The 26,155-nt window shown below is 45.3% G+C and overlaps 1 protein-coding gene across 1 annotated transcript in view; it reads right to left on the bottom strand.

Moving 5' to 3' along the window:
- The window catches only part of NBN (nibrin), a 54,029-nt gene that overhangs the window by 14,134 nt on the left and 13,740 nt on the right, over positions 1-26,155 (bottom strand). Inside the window, exons 5-12 of the mRNA XM_083187091.1 lie at positions 20,647-20,750; positions 18,709-18,826; positions 16,809-16,999; positions 12,888-12,997; positions 10,648-10,789; positions 9,464-9,736; positions 7,485-7,878; positions 293-373 (exon numbers count right to left, since the gene is read on the bottom strand). Of these exons, the coding sequence (XP_083043217.1) occupies positions 293-373; positions 7,485-7,878; positions 9,464-9,736; positions 10,648-10,789; positions 12,888-12,997; positions 16,809-16,999; positions 18,709-18,826; positions 20,647-20,750 (1,413 nt within the window). The remainder of the gene's footprint in view (positions 1-292; positions 374-7,484; positions 7,879-9,463; positions 9,737-10,647; positions 10,790-12,887; positions 12,998-16,808; positions 17,000-18,708; positions 18,827-20,646; positions 20,751-26,155) is intronic.

The raw sequence follows: 26,155 nt of genomic DNA, 5'->3' as shown, positions 1-26,155 counted from the left end.
GAGTGTGATGGTGGATTGGGTGGACCAGACTGCGAGTGTGATGGTGGATTGGGTGGACCAGAGTGTGATGGTGGCTTGGGAGGACCAGGTTGCAAGTGTGATGATGGCTTGGGAGGAACAGACTGTGAGCGTGATGGTGGCTTGGGAGGTCCAGGTTGCGCGTGTGATGGTGGCTTGGGAGGAACAGACTGTGAGCGTGATGGTGGCTTGGGAGGACCAGGTTGCGCGTGTGATGGTGGCTTGGGAGGACCAGGTTGCGCGTTTGATGGTGGCTTGGGAGGAAGGGGATTACCTTGTTGCGCTCATATTGAAGCTCTGGCTTCTGTTCCTCATCAGACTCAGTCTTTATTTTCTGAGCTCTCGGTGGAGGCGCCTAAAACAGGACAACACAAACTGTCAATTACTTGTATGGGAAACTAGTGGCAACAGAACATCGGAACACAGGATAAAACACAAATGGAATTTTCAATTGCAGAAAACTAAAGTCCACAACTTTTAAATTAAAAATAATTAATCCTTTGAATCAACTACAACAATGGCTGGAATGTAAAGCTGGTCACATGCTTCTCCCTCGCTATTCATAAAGAGCTTATGAAAATGGATGTAGTCATGAAGTCAGGAGGTATTGACTTGGTATGTGTGTGTGTGTGTGTGTGGGGGGGGGGGCAAATTCAGAGTAACTGATGACTGGCCTTGTGATCTACATAGCCCTTGGGTTGAAACAGATGCTACTTATAAATAAATATTCCATAACAAAGAAAATGACTTTAACTATTTTTCTTTTAAAGGCTCCAATAAATCTTGGGTTTATTAATATCCTCACAGTGTTTCCACCACGGCACAACCGGCCTTGTTTTAAAAGTGACAAAATGTTCACTGCCCTTTATGGAAGTGCCTGCTGGAACAGGCTGCTCTCTTCCATCTCTACCTGCGGGCAGAGAAAAGTTGTGCTATAGAGCTCACAGTCTGTGAATAGATGCCGTGCAAAAATGCCCATTTCCCCTACTGTTCTCCCTAGAGTGTTTGCAGTCTTCCCCATTCCTATGTAGCATTATGATGTTATAAAAGTTACAATTATTCAGAAACCAGGTGTTTGCAAGAGAACCGTATCAGCAGCAGAAGCGTAGCTCCCCCTTAGAACCGTATCAGCAACAGAAGCGCAGCTCCCCCTTAGAACCGTATCAGCAACAGAAGCGCAGCTCCCCCTTAGAACCGTATCAGCAGCAGAAGCGTAGCTCCCCCTTAGAACCGTATCAGCAGCAGAAGCGTAGCTCCCCCTTAGAACCGTATCAGCAGCAGAAGCGTAGCTCCCCCTTAGAACCGTATCAGCAGAAGAAGCGTAGCTCCCCCTTAGAACCGTATCAGCAGCAGAAGCGTAGCTCCCCCTTAGAAACGTATCAGCAGCAGAAGCGTAGCTCCCCCTTACACTGCAAGGCCTAGTCTCAGTTTTGTACTCAAGGTTACATGTCTAATTAAGCACAATCCCTTAGGCAACAAAATAATGTCTTACAGGAATAACTACCAATTATATCATTGTCCCACCTACACATATCCTTTTAACTCATTATGGATATTAATTCCACCTCCACAACGTAAGGCCTGGTAAGAGACTAGTGGGCACTTTACACTGCTGCAGGCTCATTACATTGTGATCATTTCAGTATATAAATGGGTCAGAATGACCTGGACATTTGGAAGCAGAACTGATTGATATACAGTACAGCAACAATATCAACACACATCTGTGTGTGTGTGTGTGTGTGTGTGTGTGTGTGTGTGTATGTGTGTATGTGTGTGTCCATTTCACTTTAATACACAGGAAATAAATATTTCGAAATTAGAATAGTTTAGAACAGGCATGTCCAACGTTGGCCCCCCAGATGTTTTGAAACTACACATCCCAGCATGCTTTGCCACAGTTTTGCTATTCGAGAATGCTAAAACTATTGCAAAGCATGCTGGGATGTGTAGTTTCACAACATCTGGAGGGCCAACGTTGGACAGGCCTGGTTTAGAAGCAAAGGGTTATTTACATTTAGAGCGACTTATTGGCTATTAAAGTGAACCTGGCAGTTTTCATAAAGCGAGCATGAACAACAGAGTCTTGGTAAAAAGTCCAATTGCAATGTGTTTATTCACACACACACACACACACACACACACACACACACACACACACACACACACACACACACACACACACACACACACACACACACACACACCTTAAATGGTATCCCTTTCTTTGTCTTCTTCAGGACTGGAACTAGGATTTTTGTCACACAGAGCAAGGCAGCAATCTAGCAGACCCACAACCCCTCTGTTCTCCCCGCCCCCTTCCCGGACTACCACATACCGGGATCTTCTCCTTGCTCTGCACCTGACACAGTTTTGAAGCACATGCAATGTATTGACATCACGTGCACAAATAAGGGGGAAAAAAAAACCTCTATTGCTGTGTGATCCCAGTGCCTCTATGCCTGCACCCTGCCGATTTGTCTACCCGTGCAGGCACAGTGCCCAGTAACAACCACCGATGGCCTCTGTGACACTCTGCTGAATCCAGCCCTAGCCCACCCTTTGCAGCCTACCCCCACCACAGCATGCGTCCAAACTCATCAAAGTCTTTTTGAAACAAACCAACTCAACACCACTCAAAACCAGTGCCCAAGGCATGTGCTCCCCAGTCGCATTATTAAACATTATATTAAGCAAGCTCAGGTGTGGGCTGTAGTGTGGTCTAAACAACCCTGTGATATGAAACGCAATAATTGTTCTAAAAACTGGGCAGAAACCATAAAACAATTCGCTTCTCAACAGCACAGTGAGCATACTTCTTATATATACAGTATTAACCCTTTTGAGTTCCAACATCTGTGAGTGATGTTCCAAATATCCTCTAAAAATGCCAGCATTGCTCACATTTGTTATATAAATGCAAATAATCGAAAAAAAAATGTTGTAAAAAAAGATTAAACATTACAGGCCATTATGAGGAATAACAATGTTCGCTTGCCAAATTTTTACACCTATTTTGACAAACTCACTTGGCACTGAAAGGGTTAATACCGGTTACATCATGAGACCTGTACAAGGGTGAAGAGGTGGAACTTATATAGATGCAACATATGGAAAAATGATATCCCGAGGGATAAGAAATCACTGCGCGTCAGTGTGAGGTTCTTGTGAATCATCCATTACATATTCTGGTTTAGAGTATATGCGAGGACTCCACATTGATCTTTGTTTTCAAGACAAACTGCGGGCATTTATGGCAAACCTAATTACCCAACAACATTGGGGATTTAAACAATGGTTGTGGTAAACTACATTATACCAAAATGTTGATTGGTCACATGATTGGCAAGTGTCCAGGTACATCAACAGCACATGAAATACACTAGAGCAGTGATTTTCAACCATTTTACCTTGTGGCACACTAAATTAGATTTAAAAATTGCCAAGGCACACCATGAGATCCCCACAGTCAAAACACATTGGTCGCCACAAGAAAAAAACAAACCTACTGGCACCCATATAAAAAAGAATCACATTGGTCCCCACAGGTAACAAAAATAAAATATATTGGCCCTTTACATGAAAAGAAGAGACCAGTAAATAACAGTTGAACTGATTGTGGCTGTAAACTGGTTTGGGCATCTCTAGATCTAGGGGCACACTTGAGAACAGCACAAGGCACACTAGTGTGCCACGGCACAGTGGTTGAAAAACACTGCACTAGAGAGAACACTGAATAGACAGTTTGCAAGTGGATACAGAAATGAACACCAGTATTAACACAATTTGGCTCTCTGTGGGCACAGTGCCGGCCTTTGGAAAGCAGAGCTTTTCATCTGGGAAGACCTTTAATCATTCTATTTTTGTGCAGATGCGTGTGACTGATAGAATGTGACAATTACACAAAGGCTGACCCACACAGTCAGCAAGAATAAAAACACTTTGGTAGCGTGGCATTTGATAACGCGCAGAATAATTCAGATGACACAAATGCAATTTATCCATTATCCTAAGCAAAATAAGTATCAACAGCTTAAAAGGGACCCGTCGCATTGAATTAACAGTTTATTTTTAAAGAAAATAAATTATCAATAACTTAGGCAAACAATTCACTGATGAAAGGTTCCATTAACCGACCTCCTTGGATCACACCCGCCCTCTGTTTTAGAAGCCCCTAGCAGCTGCCTGTTGGTTTCTTTGTAAAGTTGGGAAGCAAGAAAGATTCAACAAGAATTCTAGCAGTTTAAAAAGTTAAATGGCATCAATATAGGTTTGAGGGAAGAAATGAAACAAGGACAGGACAAAGACATTTTAGGGTGGTTCTTTATTAAGTCAGAAGGGAAGGTTGTGATTTGTGATGTTAATTCAGTCCTAGGCAAACCATAGATTAGTTATAATCATATACTCACATGCTAGGAACCATCAATCGTAAAATGTAATCATTATTCACTGGGGCTAGTAAGCAGGTGGGTTCAGCAAGATACACCACATGGCCAATGTACTATGGGGACAACCAATGTTGACCATATCATTCCAAAATATTTACAGTCAGGGCCGCCGAGAGGTATGCCGGGCCCCAGTAAAATTGGGGTGTGGCCTAATTGTGGGAGGCATGGCCACCTCCCGTGGTTAGGCCACGCCCCCAAATTATTACAGGGAGAGTGGAAAACTCTCTAAAGTCGAGGGGGGGGGGGGGGGGGGGAGGGGAAGAGTTATTATCCTCCACCCCTTCAGCAGCAGTACACACCTACAGCATGTGCTGTGCTGACAGCCGGCTCGGCATGAACTCTCACGCTGTCAATGAGATGCTCACGCTGAGCCTGCTGTCAGCACAGCACATGCTGTACGTGTGTGCTTCTGCCCGGGAGGGACAGAGGGGGTCGGACCAGGGCCTCTCCAGCAAGCCCAGCGGCCCTGTTTACAGTCGGTCCCCCCTATTGTTGTTTTAACAACCTTCACTCTTCTGGTTAGGCTTTCTGGTAGATTCTGGAAGGTGGCTGGGTAGAGGGTTTTACAACCATTCAGCCCCAATAGAATTAGGTGGTCAGACACAGAGAAAAATGCTGACCAGTGGTGCAACTTACCAATGAGCAGCAGGACTGTAGTCCCTTTAGGGAAAATCCACCACCTCGTCTCAGTGACAGTGAGCCAGAACCTTCACTGGATTCACTGGGATTAGCAGTTACTTCCTATTGGAAGTTCTACCTGTCAGTCACATACAATCTCATTGGGAGACTGCCAGACTGGTTGAGAGAAGCAGTCAGCTGCTTCCAGTAGGAAGCCCTGCTTTTCATTCAGCCCTTGCCGGCTTCTCTGTGCTGCAGTTCATAAAAGTCAACGTTTTGCACATGTGCTGGTCCTGCGCCTGCCAGATTCATTGCACTTGTGCTGGGACCTGGATGTCTCCTTACCTTTCCTCTCCAGGCATAGGGGTTGTGGCAGCCCTCCTCCCACAAGTAGGTAGAAGCCACCACTGAACACATCACATTCAGTGTTCAAATTCACCTCAGAGGTATTTAGTGGGGTTGAAGTCAGGAGTTTTGTCAAGTGTATACACACCAACCCAATTATTGATGGACCTCGCTCTTTGCAAAGGGCCATTCTCAGTGCTAAGACAGGAATAGGCCAGTACCCAAACTGTTGGAGCAAAATAAAAAGCAAGCAATTACGGTACTTGTGTATTAGCACGGCGCCCGTTACGCAGTTAGCTTAGCGGCGCTGTCAGAATCAAAGTAGTGTTTGCGCGCCCAGCGCAGGCAGCATAGTAAAGTGTTCCCGTCCGTTCGTGCCTAGCCGGAGCTTACGTAGTTAGCGTAGTCACAGTTTTTGTGCTTACATTAATGCCAGTGGAATTTCGGAACTCTTCAGCTATGGAATCAGCGTTGGCTACATTAACGCACCATGCACCTTAGAAGTCATTAACTCCACTCTGTGATTTTACGTGGTTTTCTGCTTCATGGCGGAGTTGCTGTTTTTCCTAAATGCTTCCCTTTCTAATAAACTCATTAACAGTTGACCAAGGAATATCCAGCAGGGATGACATTTCCCGAACACTCTTATTGCAGAGGTGGCATCCTATCGCAGTACCACGCATTAGGTCACTGAGATCTTCAGAACCGCCCATTTTTTAACCACAGATGTTTGCAAGAGACTGCATGGCTAGCCGCTTGATTTTATCCACTGTGGCAAAGGGTCTGATTGAAACGCCTGAATTCAATAGTTAACAGGTGTAATCAATGATGAAGTCACCTATGACAAAACCAGAGCGGACTGAGCCAACAAATGCCAACACAGTAACATCCCAGACTCTGGGGCTACGGGTTGGAACAGAGCTGTGCCATTTAGCCTATGGGGTTGATCCTATTAGTTCCGAAGGGTGCGAGTTGCCATTTGGGTGCCGTTTAAATGCTGAAAACAGCACCCAAATTAACCCTAATTCGTACCCTTCTCAGTGCTGAATTCGCTGAAAATTTCTTGCATATATATATATATATATATATATATATATATATATATATATATATATATATATATATATATATATATATATATAAAAAATTGTGGAAGGAGCACTGTATGATCTTTAATGTATGTCACCTTTAATGTATTTACCGTATATTCTTATGAGAATAAGGGCCAGATGTATCAACCTTCAAAAAGTGAACACGATCAGTGATAAAAAGACAGCCCCCAACTGTCATGTTACAGGCGGTGTTAGAACAATGACAATTAAGAGCTGATTGGCTGGTGGTCTATCACTCTCCACTTTATCACTTTTTGAAGCTCGATACATCTGGCCCTAAGAGATGTGCAATCTACTTACAGGTGGTACTCCTGCCCACCTGTGTAGAGCTTTGGTCAGGGTCAAATGCCACCCAGATCCATCCCCCCCCCCCCCCCCATGCTCTGGTCCGCTGTGTGTAGTGGAGTCATATACTTAAAACAGAAGTCAAGAGTATTTCTAAACAACACACATAATGAGGAAGTAAACAGTGTGAGCTTGTGCTGAGCCAGGGCACTTGTGCTGACACACCTACCAAGGCATGGGATTGCTGTAAAGGGGAACTCTCCACACCAAAGTGAAAGTGACCTTTTGCCTATTTATTCTTTCATATCAACAAAACCCCATTTTTTTGCAAAGTAGGTCTCAATTTGGCACAATGAGCTCCAGCTTTGACAATCATTAAACCCACGCAATAATTACATATAACAAATGCAGGGGAGCATCTAAAAAAATCTGATAAAACAACATAACTTGGTTTTTAATCCCCCAGCACACGCCCTGACCTCCAGACAGGGAATAAGGCGGGTGATAAATACTGTTGTCTGCAGTTTTACGTCTCACACTAATGAATCAGGCAGTGGGGGAAAATGTATTAAAGCTTGGAGAGAGCGATAAAGTACCAGCCAATCAGCTCCCTGATTCTGCGCAGCTTTGTCTACCCCTAGGAATATGTATCACTTACTGCTGCTCTGTCCTGTGGATCTGCCGCAAGGTCCCCACAGTCATCCTCAGATGCCAAACGTGCTCTTTTCGCATTGTTTTTTGGGTTGTTCCGGTGCACTTCCCCATCACTCTCATCTAAATCGGACTCCTCTACCACATCATCGGGTTCTTTTCTCTTCATCACAGAGGTCTCTTTTGCCAAACCAGTATCGGGGGCCTTTACATCCCCCCTAAGTTGACTATTTGAGATGCCTGGTTTTTCGTTAGATACAACTACTGGCTCCAGATCATCAACCAAGGCACAGGATACCCGTCTCTCTGCATCAGACATAGCCTTGGAACACAGAGACGTCCTGCTCTCCACTCTGGCCAACTTTGAAGAAGGGGTCTTCTGTTCATCTTCATCTCGGTCCCTTTAATGGAGAAAGGGTTAATAAGGTAAACGAGCCGTCAGATCATTATTTTCTACTATTATTGTGTAAACGCTGCAAACTCAGTCCTTAGGATTCTACCAGGAATGTATAAATATTTACCAAAGCCCAATTCAATAATTAGAGCAAAAGCATTGGACCCTTCCTTTACAACAAGCATGCTCTTTGCTGTGTCCGATAAACATTTACTCAGTTCATTAATTTCCAAAGCTGAGAAGTTGGCGGGTTATACTCAGCCGTCACCATTACTGGCAGTCAGCCGAAACCAGCATGGCAACATGTGGCTGCAGCGCATCTAGGATGATTTATGGAGGAACAGATGTGAAACCTACATAAACATACTGTACATAGTGATTGATGTGCTCTTGTGAAACAAGACACAAAATAAACAAATAAATGTTAATATTATACAAAACTCTTGGGTTATACAGATTGTGTTCCCATAAAGAAAGCACTATGTCCAAAAGCAATGTTACAATGAAAAAAAAAGAAAATGATACTGTGTCTCCCCCAGTGTCCCCGGCTATTAGCGGAGCTCCTTATTGTAAAGGCCCCCATACATTAGTCCGATTTGTCCGATCACTGATTGGCTGAGAGAGGTCTCAGCCAATCAGTGGCTTCCTATTCATTTGTATTTTTTTGTTTTTTTTAAGTGCTCCCGCTGCTGGCGCTGCCCGGCAGTGGCATCCCCTGCCCTGCTCCCTGGTTGCCTGCGCTGCCCCCCCTGCCCGGCTCTCTGGTAGTCGCCATCCCCATCTGCTGCCATCTTCCGCCCGGCTCCGGTCTGATGCGCACAGGAACGTGCATCAGGTCGTACGGGATGTCTACACGTGCGTTTTGGGCTGATTTCACGGCCTGATTCATCTGAATCGGGTGAAATCGTGCCTTAACTGCAGGGAGTAGCACTTGTGGCGATATAACAGATCTAATATACCTGGGATTTGGACACATGTCCGTCCTAGGAGCCAATCCTAGGGTACGAGCTGCGGCGCATCAGGCGGGGGAGGAGGCAGCAATGATATGACACTGCTGCCTCAATAACAGAAGTGGACCCTGGTCCCTTTACCCCAGGTTACTTGTGCAGTGGCCCAGCAACCTGGATTCGACTCGGGGATAACACTGCTTTTATCCCAAGTTGGATTGCCAGGTTGCTGGACCCGGGATATTCCACATTGCCTTCAAACCGCAGCCGACCCAGGCATTTTTTCGATGATAAAGGGGTATTATTAGTGTTCATTATATCATTCAGAACCTGTCAAAACCCAACCCAAACGCTTTCCTGTCCGGGGTAACCCTTTGCTCTGGGCTGTAACTCAGCGCTGAGATGCAGACCAGGGTGTGCTAGAAGCAATACAGCAAAAAGAGACACCCCAGACAGGAAAAGACTATATAAGTTTTTATTATTTTATACAATGGAAGAATGTTGAAAAGCTAAACACAGTAATGACCATAGCAAAAACCCATAACTCTTACTTATTAGAGTATATAATAATGAAGGTAGAAATAACTAAATAAAAACCGTCATACATGAGGTGAATCTAGAAAGTGAATGAGTTTTAGAACATACCGTTTCTTGGCCACAGGCTGGAAATAATTCTGTATTCTATTTGAAGGCTGCCCTTTCTGTGAGACAGTCTCTTTGTAAGAGGCAGACTTCGCTGTTTGGGAGACGGGACGAGTCTTCTCTTCCGCTGGGGGTGGCTCTTCCTGAAACAAGGCAGTCCTGCAGTCACCGCTGAGCCCCGCTTCCACATCTGGTTCCACCAACATACTGGGTTTATGGCTTCTACGGTGACTCCCAGGTGTCTCTTTAACCTCATGAATGCCGCTAATTTCCATACTGCAAAGATCACAGATTATTGATTGATTGTAGAATCAGATCTAGCTGTTCTTTCTGTTGCTATTTTTTTCTGTACCCATTTGCAATTATATGCTAATACTGACAGAATCAAACTTAAGCATAAGGCCGGCCGACAGTGTATATTTGCTGAAACTCCAGTACCAAATCAGGTCATGTCTTGCAATCTCAGTGTCAGTGTCAGTGTCTCTGTAGACGCGCAGGCTGGGCTGCTTTACCGAGATGAAAATGGCCCTCCGGTAATAAGCAAAATTGCAACTGCAAATTTCTGCATGCTCAAAAAACGCTGTCTGACCTCCATGACGCACCTGCATTTGGCCAGCCACTCCCCATTACCACCCCCACACACGACTTCCTGTCACTCACTTTGGGACTGATTCCACAGTGTGATCGCAATTATAATTCAGCTTCCAATCTCTGGAATCCAGGATTAATAGGCTGAACAGCAATTCAACGGCCCGGCTGCTCATGACACTCCTCAACCCCCTACCGGGGCTTTGCGCAGTGTGACGTGATGTCGGAGGACACACTACGCACCCTGCCACCCGTATCACGCCTGTTCGCCCGCCCGGTGCACCTCACCTCTCCCAACTGCATCACCACCCATGAAGGAGGGTCCTGCTGCTGGAGAATGGTTTTCAGGTGGGGGTTGGGGGTTGAGCTCACTTTACATTGATTAATTCAATCCAGGAAATCCCGGGATGGAGCATTTTTAAAATGCTGAATTTTCAAAAAATGCCCCAGGATTGGCATCCCTACGTACAATATCCACTTTGCCGCAGCATCTGAAGTAGGCCCATATCATTAATCTTGAGTGTTGGTACAGCTCGCACAATAATCAAAATAAATATTTTCCATTTAGTCACAACTCCCGCTAAAAGAGGATTACCTACCGGTTATCCGTTGGGTCCTGTGGCTCAGTATTGGCTACATAAGCCGTGGTGTTAAATGTGGGTGCAGGTAAAAAAGTTTCATCAACAGCCATGCTGAGAGAACTTGAGGAGTCAATAATATTATTAGTTCTGGTGGATGTCTCTAGAGAAAAAATAGAACGGAGATATAGATCTAGTCCAGTTATACAACGGCAAGTTCAGGCCTGTTACATTACAGATATCACCTGGTATCAAACCTTTGAGAAAGACCAAGTGAAGATATTGCCCATAGCAACTAATCAACATATAAATGGGCAACTTCTTGACTTTATCTCCCTCAAACATTTGATACATCTGTAGCTCTGTTTAATGCATCCTGGACTGTGGCTTAGCCATGCCAAACACTAATCCTAAGCACCTAGTACACTAGAAGTGAACTAAGACGCAACACTGTAGAACAAGTAACACAATGGAGGAAACAGTAGCAAAATTGAGGCATAGGTTCACAAAGTATTGATGGCCATCGATTGTCTCCACCCAATGTCGAACAGTTTTCCTATCTATAGAATGGAATCCAATGGTTTTCCGCCATAGATTGTTGTGGAACCGATGGTAACCCCCTTCACTGCACTGGGTGTAAATGGCATTAGGCAGCGCAGGGCTGCTGACTGACCGATTGTCAAGTCAGCTATTTATACGTGTATCACTCACATACAGTTTGCAGGATATGGATGTGGGATACAGCATGGCAGTGGCAACTGGTGCCTGCCCCCTTGGGGGAATCAAGCGGGCTTGCAGGCCTATGCCTCCGAGCTCACTGTTTCGATGACCAGCAGATCTTCTTAAGACAGCAACTTCTGCTCAGCGATTGTTGAGTCGGTACTGTGCTAATGGGCACTAGTCTGGTACGGATCTGCCAGCAAGTACGATCAACGCAGGCTTTAAAAAGGGGGTGAGGTCAGCAGAAAAGATCATTGAGGCCGACCTACCCCTGTCCAGGACCTGTATCTGTCTAGGGCAAAGAAGCGGGCAGTGAAGATAGTAAAGGACCAGCTACATCCTTGTAAAGGATGTCCTCCCTCTTCTGTACATGCAGGAGGACGTCATTAAAGACCCATGGGAGCGCGTGCCATTATCATGCATATCGGAAACTTATCTTCTAGATGCTAAATTGAGGAAAAAGTGAACAATGCGAAATCTCTCACTATGTGATGTAAAAAGATTGGGGGACACATTTGTAAAACTGTTTTCGGTACTTGTTTCCTAGCAGGGCGCCCACGATTTACATCTTATGCATCGCATCGCATGCCATATAGCCGCATGTGATGCGATTTTTAATTGTATAAGCACCCTAATGGTGCTTACAATGTTAAATGCACCCCCACGCCACCCCCACTATCAACGCAAACCCGAAGCGCGGTGCGTGCAGTGAGCCCGCGAGGGGCGGCGGTACGCGTCCTCCGACCTTTTCATACCCCCACTATCCACGTCGGCTTGGAGTTGATTTTAGATAGCGTGGCGAGCCCCGCGAGTGGACGCGTATTACTTTACATGTATTCCGCATCCGCTCGCCACGCTTCGGGCTCGGTGGCTTGCTACACTATCTAAAATCAACTCCACGCTGACGAGGATAGTGGGGGTATGAAAAGGTCGGAGGACGCGTACCGCCGCCCCTCGCCACGCTTCGGGTTGCCGTTGATAGTGGGGGGCCATTTAACATTGTAAGGACCCATCAGGGTAGTTGTACAATAAAAAATCGTCTACCATCGCATTGCATGGCATACGATGCTATACGATTTTTTTATTGTACAAGATCGGTCCGATCGCATCGCATCCCATATTTAGGCTTATGGTATACGATGCGATGGGCGCCGTGCTAGGAAACAAGTACCCTGCTTTCAATACATTTTATCAAGATCAGTGGTTGTACAATTTGTATGTTATCAAATCACAGAACTGCACATAAAACTCTTTTTCTAGCTTTGGCTGAGCATGAGTGTAATTATTGCATGTGCTTCCGCATAAGCGCTACAAGTAATAAGCAAGGGTATTCAATGAGCACGAGGTATTGGGGAAAAGTCATACTTAAAAAACAAAACAACACACTGTACATACACAAGCACACACATTAGTTATATAGTATATCCTAATTAAATATATAGCAAATACACCTGGCCAGACATCTGCACAGATCATTGCATGCTATATAGATACCAGCATATATTTTTCCCTTGCACAGAGGAAGTACAGAGCTGTCCTACCAGCCGCATTCCTATTGGCCGAGCGTTGCAGCGGGTTGCAGTAGGTTTCTGTTGACATGTAGATAACAGCTAAACCAATTTCAGCTTCAGGAATAGTTCTGAGGCAGTTACTGTAAAACAAGATTTATGTTTGGCTTAACGTCAAGGTGACTAGAAAAACTAGAATACAGTATAATATGATTATGTTCTACCAGATGGTCAGTATTTGCGGAAAAAGGATGAAGTATTTTACATCACGGACAGTGTAATGGTTAGCATTACTCCTCACAGCGCTGAAGTCATGGGTTCCATTAACTGTGCAGAGTTTGTATATTCTCCCCGTGCTTGCGTGGGTTTCCTCCGGGTACTCCGGTTTCCTCCCACAGTCCAAAAATATACTGGTAGGTTAATTGGCTCCCAACAAATTAACCCTAGAATGTCTGTGCAAATCTTTACCATTAACCTGAATCTAAATGAGGCCCTGTATGCTGTAAAAAACCAGGACAATATTGCATTCAATGTTTTTTTTTGCAGAATCCCCGTATTATTCTGCCCACTAAGAACCTTTGCAATCTGGTGGACCATTATGCAATAAATAACACCTGTCCTTGTGCATCCATGCCTATTTCCCTATAGAGTGTAAGCTTGCAAGCAGGGCCCTCCTACCTCACGTTATACCTCGGCAACTGCCCGCCAGGCTGCTTGGCATCTGGACTGCATACGATGCATCGCATATGGTCCATAGCATACGATGTATCATTTGCGACTCCCAGGAAGTTGTGACGGTACATACGATTTGGGCAATTTTCACCTGACTTCTCAACCTGATGCATCGGAATCAGGTAAAAAAATCCAAATCGTATAAGTGTACGGGCACCTTTAGTCTGATCAACAAGAATATAGGGGAAACTCGTCCTACTCGTGGAGAGAATGTTCTCGACCATGTTTATTGTAATGTTAAAAATGCCTACCGCTCTTTTAAGGAGGCAAATATTGGCCATTCTGATCATGTGTCACTACTTTTAATCCCCACATATATCTCCTGTGCTAAACGTGGCAAAGTGTCCAAATCCATTGTAACTACCTGGCCTGAGGGTGCCCTGGATAGGCTCCAGGACAGGTTGGAGTTTACCGATTGGAATCTGTTTATTGAGGAGTCTGTTGATATGAATAATTTAGTCGATGTTGATAACCTAACATCTATGGTGTTAGGATATTTAAACTGCTGCATTGATAGCGTGACTGTTAAGAAGCAGGTGCGCTCTTTTCCAAACGACAAACCTTGGATAAATGGTGAGGTTCACTCCCTGCTGGCAGCGAGGGATAAGGCCTTTAAATCAGGTGATCTACCTGCTTTCAGGGCTGCCCGGCTAAATTTGAAAAAGGGGATCGTGAAAGCTAAAAAGTTGTATTCAACAAAATTAGAGCGTATGGTTTCTCAGAGCAATGACGCTAAATGTCTTTGGAGGGGGGTTCAGAATATTGTGGATTATAAGGCGAATAAAAAGCCTAGCGTGGATACGTCACTGGTAGAAGACCTGAATATTTTCTATGCCCGCTTTGACAAATTAACCTCACCTCCCCCTTCTATGAGTCAGTGGGACACAGGGGCCTACCTTGAGGTAGATGAGGAGTCAGTAAGGAAGTGTTTTCTCCGCACTAAGGTTGGGAAGGCTGCTGGTGCAGATGGTATACAAGGCAAGGTTTTGAAAAAGTGCGCTGCCCAGCTTGCAGGAATTTTTACATTTATTTTTAACTTGTCTCTTAGAGCTTGTTACGTGCCTAAATGTTTTAAATTTACGACCATTGTACCTGTCCCTAAGAAAGGAAAAACCGAAAGTCTTAATGACTTTCGACCAATTGCCTTGACGTCATTGATTATGAAAAGTTTTGAGAGATTGGTTCTTGCTCACGTTAAGGAGTGCATTCCCCCTGGTTTTGACTCCTTTCAGTTTGCTTATAAAGCAAAAAGATCTACGGATGACGCAATGCTCATGTTAGTTCATGAGCTTTCTGCCCACCTAGAATCTAAGGGTTCGTCTGCCCGGATTTTGTTTGTCGACTATAGTTCGGCGTTTAACACCGTACCGCCACTATTGTTAGTAAAAAAACTTTCTAGTATAGGTCTAAGTGGGTCCATCTGTGGTTGGATCCTGGATTTCTTGTCTGATAGGCCTCAGGCCGTCAAGATAGGTGACCAGGTTTCCACTACACTTGTAGTTAATACAGGAGTCCCTCAGGGGTGTGTTCTCAGCCCCTTATTGTATTCATTATTTACGTTTGATTGTTTCTCCAGTTCAGATTCCGTCCGTCTTATTAAATTTGCAGACGACATCGCCATTGTGGGTCTTATCACTAATGATGATGAGTCGGCTTATAGATCAGAAGTTTTGAAATTAGAGTCCTGGAGCAGTGGGAATTGCCTGATCCTTAACGTGAGCAAGACAAAAGAAATGATTTTAGATTTTAGGAGGCACAAAAAGACTATGTGTTGTCCGTTAGTTTTAAATGGCCAACCGGTGGAGACTGTTGATACCTTTAAGTTTCTGGGTATCAACATTGTTAATGACCTTTCATGGAATACCCATATTAACATAATTGTCAAGAAGGCCAACCAGCGCATGTATTTCCTGAGGAAACTGCGACTGGCTGGTCTGAGTGAGAAGACCCTGACTAATTTTTATTCCTGTGTAATTGAGAGTATCCTCACTTATGGGTTATTGGCCTGGTTTGGTCCCTGCTCGGCTGCGGATCGAAAGTCCCTTCAGAGGGTTGTGTCAACTGCGGGTAGGGCAGTGGGTGTTGTTCTGCCAAACCTACAGGACATCTTTCTGAGTCGACTTTCTTTGAAGACAAAATGTATTCTGAGTGATTTTACCCACCCATATAATGACTTTTTTCCCCTATTACCATCTCACAGGCGTTATCGTTCAGTTTTGTGTAAGACAAAGAGATTTAGAGAGAGTTTTTTTCCTATAGCTGTTCGGATCTTAAATAACTGTAAATCTTGGGGTTGAATAATGTAGGCATGTACGATTTGGTTGTCTGCTATCACTGTCTTTTTTATGCTTTGCTGTATATATGTGCCGTATGCTCTTTTATTTTCGTTTAATGTTCACTGCATGTGGCCATTTTATGATAAATAAAGATTCTGATTCTGAAACTGGGCAGCATGGAAGGTGGATAGCATTACTGCCTCCCAGCGGGTCGTGGGTACAACTCTCACCACAGCCTTAACTGGAAGGTAAGCTAGCTTCTGACTAAATTAACCCTAGAACGTGTGTGTGTGTGTGTGTGTGTGTGTGTGTGTTAAGGGGGGTATTCAATCTGTGCTGGATTTTTTTGTCGGGTGAAAAAATAGGCAATTTTAGCCCTTTTTAACCACTGTGAATTTGCTGCAATTCCACGTGTTTTGGTGAATTTGGGTCCGTTTTCGCCCATGATTTGACAAAAAATAAAAACAAAAAACACCCGTGATTGAATACGGATTGGTGAATCATTGCCTTTTTTTTGCCTGGTGAAAGAAACGGCAATGATTGATTACCCTCCATAGTCTGTAAGCTCCACTGGGGCAAGGACTGACGTGAATGACCAAATTATCTCCGCAAAGCGCTGCGGAATCTGTGTGCGCTATATAAATAATAATAATAGTAAATGTAAAAGCCCGAGCCTTGCAATCATCTGCAGTTTCCTGCAAGCCTACAAAATGCATTAAAGTGTCAATGATTTAAAAGGCACAACCAATCTTGTTTTGCATTTGACATGATTGCCACTATAATATACAGCAGACTTGCCGGTATAGATTGGATGCCTGTATGTCGCAGGCTATTACATCCCCCCAACCCCCTTATATATGAAAAAGCCTTTTCCCGCATCACCAGCTTCTTTCATCTCTACCCAGTAAATAACTACATGGATTAACACAAGGCGATAGCGATGAACCTTTTAAGAACTCTCATAGTAGAAGTGATCCAGGCCGGGATACTCTGGGATTCTGATAGCTGTGACTCGGTCATTCCCACATCGATAACACAGGTATTGGGGTCTCTCAGTAGTGACTGGTCATCTAATTCTCCGGTCAGCAGTTTTGCTTTGCCGTGTCCGAACTGAATTGCTGGACTCAACTTCTTGTGCTACAACACAAAACACAATCCCGAGTTCAATAGTTAATGTATAAATGAGTAACAGCTTAAGATGTAGCGGCCCTCATGCTTGAGTCATAGAACCGCCAGCCGTCGGAAGGGGGCGCATGCGCACAAGATGCTTGCGCGCCCCATTCCAACGGAGCTCCCCGCTGCCGCTCGCATCCCAGTCTAATTGAGTCCCTCTCCGCTGACTTAGCCGCCTGTCACATTCAGCAGTGACGTCGGCAGCAGGCTCGGGGATGTTCGCGGCGGCTCGGGAGGACTCGGGTGCCTGAGAGCTCCCGAGTCCCCCCGAGCCACGTCAAACATACCCGAGCCTGCTGCCAACGTCACTGCTGCTGTAAAATGAGTGGCAGCTGGCGGCATGGTGCCTGGTTCAGGGGAGCTCCGGCGTATGCCTGAGCAAAGGTGATGGGGGGGCTCTAGAGGTGCTGCGCCAGTGGTGCACATCTGGACACCACTGGCGCGCACCCCAAGGGGTTAAGCAAACAACACTTCATAGTTGCTACAAAGTATTTTGTCTTTTCCCCAGTGATTTATAGAAACTTACAAAAGGAACTTGACCCACCTCCATAGAATTTTAAATCATCCCATGTGTAAGACATTCTTCCCATACCATAATAAGGTCAATCTGTTAGGAATAACACACAGAAACAGCTGTTCACCCCATGGTGAGCCAACATTAATCCACTCAATTCTCTAAAACCCCGGCTAGTAAGCCGGCTGAAATGTTGCCCATACACTTGTGCGATTGTATGCGCTGCGATTTCCCTTCAAGCTCCCCGTGCGATAAATCGGATCTCACATGCTTTTTTTTACATTTGATGTGCATGCAATCATGCGATAAATCGCAAGGCCCCCTGCGACCAGAAATCGGGTGATGGAACGAGGGCTGGGCTATCTGGGGTTATTTAAACTAGCAGATAGAACATTGCATTGCGATAAATTGTATGTGTTTATAAACCACATGCGATCGCACATGCAATGCGATAAATATTATGTGCAGCACACATTACCTTGAGATAAGAGATTCTACCAACGTGCCCCATGCATCGCGTCGGGGGACACATGGGATTTGTGTGCACTCCATGCGATTTATCAAAATCACATGATTGTATCCGAGGCCTAGCCTTCGCTGTCCATATGCAAGGTGATTGACAGCCGGCTGCCATTTGTGGGAGGGGCACAACAGCGAAACTGCAGGAACTACAGGCAGCGCCCGGCCAATGGGAGGGAGGGCCGCTGTCATCATATGAGGCCTCCTTTCTTCCCACAGCGCTAAGACTAGACTTACTTGGCAGCTGTGAATTGATTTTCCCATGTGTGCACAGCTGTGAACGTATCCACAGCCGTGCACATGGGTGCAGCATTTCAATTGTGCCGGGTGTGGCAGGGTTTACCTGATCCGAACACTCGCAGCCCAGCAAGCCGGCCTGAATTGGGCCCACACATTATATACCCGAGAAGAAGGGGTTATCAGGTGGCAATGTAATCACCACAGGAAAGGACCTTTCATGCCAGTGTTATTATGCTGTGGATTACTATACCCTATGCGAGGTCATTGTAAATTTACTAACAGAGTGTAAAATGGGATGGAATGCCTTTCCGCCAATATAAAATACAAGTAGCTATATTATTAAGGTGACTGGTTGGGGAGAAATGATATACATGGTGTGACACAAACGTCCCGGTCTCACCTGCTTTGCTGCCAGAAACAGGAAGGTTTTGTCTTTGAAGACAGTTTTTCTTTTAGTATTTTCCGAGAAGTCCAAAGACTCAGACTGTAGGGAAGGCTCGTCAATTATCGGCAGGAAGCTGGGGGGGGAGGGAATGATACGTCGCTATTAGGTTCCGGGACACGGTTAGATTTAATGCTGGGCAAATATATATTATAACACATACATTCAGAATGACGAAAGATAAAGTGAAGAGAGAGTTACCAAGCAACCAGCTTCTAGCTGACATTTTAGAGGCTGTGTCTAACAAATGACAGGTAGAAAATGATTGGTTGGTACTTTCTCTCTCTCCAAGCTTTGGTACATCTCCCCCACAGGAATGGCTGGTCCTTTACAAAACAACATAATGATCAATTAGTACAATCACAACTCAAAAATAACATGCACGGAAATATTGCATTCTACCACTCACCGTGAGGTCTATATCTGTAGCAGCTTCTGTACCCAGCGCGGGGCTGCTGTATCCTCTGTACTAATGCTGAGCGGCGGGCAGTGGAGCAGCTTCTCCATGCAGTCACACCGATTGTCGCTATACGCAGGTGGATTCTCACCTCACCCCTCTATATGTGCCATTACCCTCATCATCAGCCAATGCAATAATACGCCACCTAGGTATATCTATAGTATGCTTATGTGCCAACCTACATGGGCAGCATAAGTGCCATTGTCCTCATCATCAGCCAGTGCTTGCACCTGCAGCAATGATGTATGAGGACACACCAGTATGTGAGACTGCATTCTTCCCCAGGTGTAAGTGTGTGGTATGTGTAAAAGAGCTGTGGACAGCTCGGAACGTGTCAAATGTTACTGCAGGAGCCACTGCACTATTAGCATGCTGCATTCTATGTGTAAGGACAAATACCTGTGAGTGTCATGCAGGGAGTATACCAGAACTCCTTGCTACAAATCCCGACTGACACTCACCGCCAACAACTGGCACGATTTCAAGACTGCTATACCTACCCAATTCGTTTTTATCCTTGTACTACATTCTTAAATGTATATTATTGTCATTTTTAACTGAGTCATTTGTTCCGTTGAGTGGCCTCTAGTGCTCAGCGGAGGTACTTCAGCTCACAGAGGAGTAGTTAGTGAGATATTTATAGAATGGGATGCGGTCATCTATTAGAATGAACTTAGGTCTACAGTCATTAGGTCGACCCCACTAGGTCGACTGGCAGGAAGGTCGACCTGACTTAAGGTCGACATGGGCCAAGGTCGACATGGGCCAAGGTCGACATGACTTAAGGTCGAATTTGCATAAAGGTCGACATGAGGAAGGTCGACTGGTCATAAGGTCGACATGGGTTTTTCACTGTTTTTTGAGCCGAAATGTGCCGACAGGCGGTATTTCATGCCCTACCATCCACTAGGGCGTGGTGGGAGAATAAAATAGTGTGCCGAGCGCAGCGAGGCACCGTGCCCGAAGCATCGCGAGCGAAGCGAGCGATGCGAGGGTCCGATTCTCATTGCCAACTGTGTCGACATTCGGATAAAAAAACAGTGAAAAACCCATGTCGACCTTATGACCAGTCGACCTTCCTCATGTCGACCGTTATGCAAATTCGACCTTAAGTCATGTCGACCTTGGCCCATGTCGACCTTAAGTCAGGTCTGCCTTCCTGCCAGTTGACCTAGTGGGGTCGACCTAATGACTGTAGACCTAAGTTCATTCTGACAGATGTCCCGATTCCTTGTAGAATATATAAAGAGATTCTCTGAATGCCACAAAAAACCTTGCAGGGTCAGACATTTGCCATGATAAAGCAGAACAAAGACAGTGAGGTTGGTGGAGGGGGTGAAGTCATTATAATGAACAATAATTAATTGTAAAGCGCAACGGAATATGCTGGGCTATATAAGAAACTGTTAATAATAAAAATGAATAATTTACATTACCGTGTAAGTGCAGGCAGTGGCTGCTTCCGCTGGATAGAGGTAATCATCTCGCTGAAGTACTCCGGTGTTATAATAGATCTGCAGCAAATTAATGCGCATATTGTCTAAAAATAAAAAAAGTCACTTTATTGGGTTGTACAATGCTACATATTATTATAGCAGGAACATAACCATAGTTGGACCAGCCGCGGTACATTAGCCTATAATGTTATTCAATACTAAAAGATGGAAAGAAGCAGATAAATAACATGTATTCATCATCTATATACTGGCGATATCAGTTACTGATGTATTCTCATACACATATGCTTTTAGCACCATATGGCACGAGACACCAGGCGCCCCACCCACAGGCAGCGATTTCCGTGCTAGAACACTCTCTCTAGAATTTTGCGTATTCATTTAATAATAGTGTACTAAAGGGCAGATGTATTAAGCCTTAACAAGAGATAAATGCAAGGGTGATAAAGAAATAAAGTCCAGCCAATCAGCTCCTTTTCAAACACAGCCTGTAACATGGCAGTTGATTGGCTGGACGTTTATCTCTCTTTGTCACCCGTGCATTTATCTCTTGTTAAGGCTTAATACCTCTGACCCACAGTACTGGATTTGGATTAGTATTTTCTAGAATTGGTATAAAAGTAGTGGATTAAGCAGAACGAAGCATAGAGCGAGTCACTGGTATAGGAACTCTGTCAGTGCCCTTTCTACCCAGATTCTGTATTTTTTTCCCTGAATTTTGGGTATTAACCCCTTCAGTGGTGTTTTTTTTTTTTTGGGGGGGGGGCGCTCCCTAAGAACCCCCCCCCCCCCCACTGTGTTGTTTTCCGGAGCCGGGCAGCGCCGCTGAGTACTCCATCAGCTGCTGCCCTGCCCCCAGCAACCCGGCTGTGTGTGGCGTGATGTTAGTAAGGTCACACAGCACACAGCCAAAAGAAGGAGGCAGGGCTGGGCAGCAGGAGCTGGGCAATGGCTGAAGTTGAGCGCAGCGCTGATCTCACCAGCGCTGCCCGGCAGGAGGGAGCACAGGCAGTGGCACTCCAGAGAATTTGCCAGTCTGCGCACTGGAGCATAACCCGGAAAATTCTCTGGAGTGCCAGTGAAGGGGTTAATGTGCTGTTCCAACGATATCGGGATAGCAGATTAACTCTTTGCGTGCCAATTGTTCTTTTTTTGGGTGCAATATTTAACTCAACTTCAATGAATTGACTTGGCTGCATTTGTATTTGTTTATACTAAGAGAACAGCCGCTGTGAGCGGCGCCGGCATTTTTAGCGGATATTTTGAGGCTCTATCACAGCAACGTTGGCGCTCAAAGGGTTAATACACAATATTTTAATAAAGAGAAATATGGCGCGTTTAACTTGCAAAGTTGTGGTGCAACAAACAGGGCTATGGCCCTTATTCAGATCTGATCGCAGTACAAATTTGTTCTCAAAATGGGCAAAACCATGTGCACTGCAGGTGGACAGATGTAACATGTGCAGAGAGAGTTAGATTTGGGTGAGCTTTTTTGTTTCTGTGCAGGGTAAATACTGGCTGCATTATTTTTACACTGCAATTTAGATCTCAGTTGCAACTCACCCCACCTAAATTGAACTCTCTCTGCACATGTTACATCTGCCCCACCTGCAGTGCACATGGTTTTGCCAGTTTTGAGAACAAATTTGTATCAGATCTGAATAAAGGGCCCATATGAGGGAATTTTAGAATAGGTGTTTTCAGACAAATCTGTAAGGACTACGACATTCACATCAGTTCACATTCATAGACCGTATATTCGGACTGATTCTAATTTGGAAGTAAGAAAAAAAAGTAACTTTGTATATGGAGCTAATGTATATTGTTTCTATGCAGGCTAAATACTGTCTGCATTTGCATGGAGCCCTCAAATGTTAGTCAGCTTTATTTTAACACTGCAATTTAGATTTCAGTTTGGACAAGCCCCACCCAAATCTACCTCCAGAGCTAACGCCTTCCGTGAGTTTCACACTTGCCGGGGGGTTCGCTCATTGATGGGCGGACAGGGGGCAGGCAGGGGACCACCCAACGTTTTAGGGGCATGCCCACAAAAACCATGGGTGCTGGACGTACCCCTGGGAATGTCAAATGACATCAGTGCCCACCCTGAATTCGGCCATCTCCAGACAGAATAAAAGTAAGTCAAAGGCGAAGGAAAAAAAAAAAATCATTCTTCCGTGTGGCCACATGCGAACACATCCAATAGCATGCTAGCAGCGGGGAGGAACCGGGCTTTCTGCGGGGCTGCAAATACCTGCTCGTTAGGCAGCGAATATGTGCAGCTTAGCGAGAAGATCTGAATCAGGCCCATGGTGTAGCCTAGGTGCACATTTGCTTCTTTTGCTTTACTTCCAAATCAGAAACAGGTTCCTCGGCTGCCACCACCGCCGGGGGTGAATCGTCCGTGAGACAACATGACCCATTACCGAATGCAGAACGAAATAATGTTTGTGCTGCAAAACAAATATAAATGAGGAACTGCTCTTATAAAAATTTAAATAAATATTAATAAAAAACCCAACCACAAACAAAATGAGTGTGTATTAGACTGAACAAAATAAAACCACGTCCGTCACGCGGTTGTGTTTGTGTTTCGTCTGAATGAGGTCAGAAATTGAATTGTAGATGAGGAACCGCTGGTTATTTGTGTGAAATATTCTATTTTCAGCTGGGAATGGAAATGTCAACGAGGAAATCGTCAATTAAAGAACCGAGGTCTGTATCCGGCCAGGGAAACGCAATAAGCGGCTTCTCATTACGGTCTCCTATGCTGCGTTTGTCAGGGCGGACGTCATACACAAATAAAGCTTTGTTTAACCCCTTCACTGCTACAGTAAGTCCCTCATTCTTTTGCAGCATGGACTTTATACTTTTATTACCTTAACCCTACATATATGTCTGTAAGGTGTGAGGATTTATGTACAGGAGCCCCGAATTCCCCACACAGCCCTATTTATATATTCTCACATTGCTGGAGGCTTCCCAAATTAGTCTTAGTTGTATATGTGAAGTAAATGGGTAGGGACTGATTCAGGTCCCGACACAATTGGGTTTGGATCATTAGGTCCCCAGCAAGTTGGTCAACAAGCATTAGGTCGACACCATTAGGTCGACATGGCTGAAGGTCAACATGCAGAAAGGTCAACATGGGCTAGGTCGACAGGGTCATTAGGTCGACAGTGAAAAGTTGACATGTTTTATTTTATTTCACCCGAATGTCGACACAGTCAACATAAACACAAAAACGTTGCACCGCGTCCCCTTGCATGGCGCGCCATGTGTCGGACACGGTGCCTAGCTACACTGTTTTATTCTCCCACCATGCCTAGTGGATGGTAGAGCATGAAATACTGCCTGTCGGCATAGGTCGTGTCGACATGGACACAGAAACGTACCACCGTGCTCACCATGCTTCAGGCATGGTGCCTCGCTACCCCTGGCACACTGTTTTATTCTCCCACCATGCCCTAGTGGATGGTAGGGCATGAAATATCACCTGTCGGCACATGTCGGCTCAAAAAACAGTAAGAAAACCCCATGTCGACCTTTTGACTGTCAACTTTCCCCATGTCGACCTAATGACCATCGACCTTCCTGCATGTCGACCTAAAGTTGTGTCGACCTACCTGCATGTCAACCTACTTGGTGGTGACCCAATAACCGTATGCCGACACAAGTAGAGCTGGTTGTCACTTTGGCATACCCATAATGCACATGTGCATTACTGCATCACAGCACTGAGGTCATGGGTTCAATTCCCACCATGGCCCTAACTGTGTGGAGTTTGCATATTCTGCCTGTGCTTGTGTGGGTTTCCACGGATTACTCCTGTTCCCTCCAACAATCCAAATATATACTGGTAGGGTAAATGAGTGAAGGATATCTTCTTCCCAATAAAACAGGGTTTAGATAGGAGACTACCGGATCCGGCTCCCACATGAGCGGACAGGCGAGGGAGAGCTCCGTTGCAGCCCCAGCCCTAAAAATTAAAATTAAGTGAGCTTACCCTGAAGACCGAAAGAATCTAGCCCTAGCCCGGTGCAGCAAAGAAGGGCAGAGAGGCGGAGAGGAGACCGACTGACGGAGCCGCGAGAAAGAGAGCCCGGGAATAGAGGGAAGCGCGAGCTCGGATCCGGGTCGCCGAAGAGTGACGCGGTGGTGACCGGGAGACGTGGTGGAGCAGCGTGATACGGCTAGCCGGGTCTCGATCCAAGGCGCAGAGGAGAAGACGCAGCGGCAGCCGGAGACTGACAGAGCGGTGGACGGGAGGCGCTTTGGAGCGGCGTGACCGAGCCGGCTGCAAACCAGACTCAAGGCACCAAGAAGCGATACAGTGATGGCCAGAAAGCTGTGTACAGCAACACGGGCGGCTGTCTCTGCAGGGAGGGAGGCAGACCGTTACTGACCGAGACAGAAAAAAGCAAGGCAGCGCTGAGGAAGTGATACAGCGGTGGTTGGGAGATTGCCCACTGCAACACGGCCAGATATCTCCTCAAAGAATAACGCAGGCTGATAGAGCAAGGAGAAATAAAACAGCGCAGAGGATTAAGCCGGCAGTCGTATATAAGAAGTGTGACCTGGACTTGAGGTACTGTCTTACTAATTTGAATGAGGTCTGGATATAAAAATTCCCTGGGTAGTCTGGCAGAGTGACTCCTGCAGTAAAATATATGGAAGATATGTAAACTGGCCAAAGTTGTATTTAAAAATTCCAGCAGATTGTTGGGAAGATAATTCGAAGCAAATGAACTGAGACCTGTATTGGTATTGTTATTACTAAATTACCACTGGAACTGTTGAGTACTGTGAAATAATCTGAGGAGACACCAGGTTCCAAACTACAAGTGCAGCCAGTGTCCCTAGCCCCAACTAGACATATCACAGAAGACCCCCGGTAACATACGGAGAAGTGGTCAAAGCCATACAATTGACCATGGGGCCGTTAATGGAAATGCAGGCCTCTAAATTCTCAACGGCCATACAAGAGTTGAAAGAGGAGCTGCAACAAATAGTAAAAGAGCAGCGGGAGACTGACGGCAGAGTAGGAGAGCTCTTTACAGATATGGCCACGGTAAAGCAATCTACTGCCACAATGCAGAAAACAGTTGATTTGATGCAGGCCAAGATTGACAATTTGAAAAATAGGGCCAGGAGAAATAATCTCTGGATAGTCAGTCTGGATGAAGCTATAAAGGGGCCCGATTTTTTTCATTTCATACAACAATCCCTACCAGAGATGCTACAAATAGCAGCAGAATGCAAAGACATGATAGTTGAGAGAGCCCACCAGTTGGGACCTGTGCATAAGTCCTCAGAAGGGAGGCCAAGAGTAGTTATTTTCAAATGTCTGAACTATCAGCATAAAGAAGCGATTTGGATGGCATCAAGGAAAATTAGGGACCCGACTTGGAAGGGAGCGAACATTTTTTTATTCCAAGACTTTTCTGCAGAAGTGTCTAGGGCAAGCAGGGAATTTTCTCCGCTGTGT

The sequence above is a fragment of the Crinia signifera genome, chromosome 5 (assembly GCF_055691185.1).
Source record: "Crinia signifera chromosome 5, ASM5569118v1, whole genome shotgun sequence".
Lineage (NCBI taxonomy): Eukaryota > Metazoa > Chordata > Amphibia > Anura > Myobatrachidae > Crinia > Crinia signifera.
Note: the sequence above shows the minus strand (reverse complement) of the source record. Positions and strands in the feature narration are given on the sequence as shown.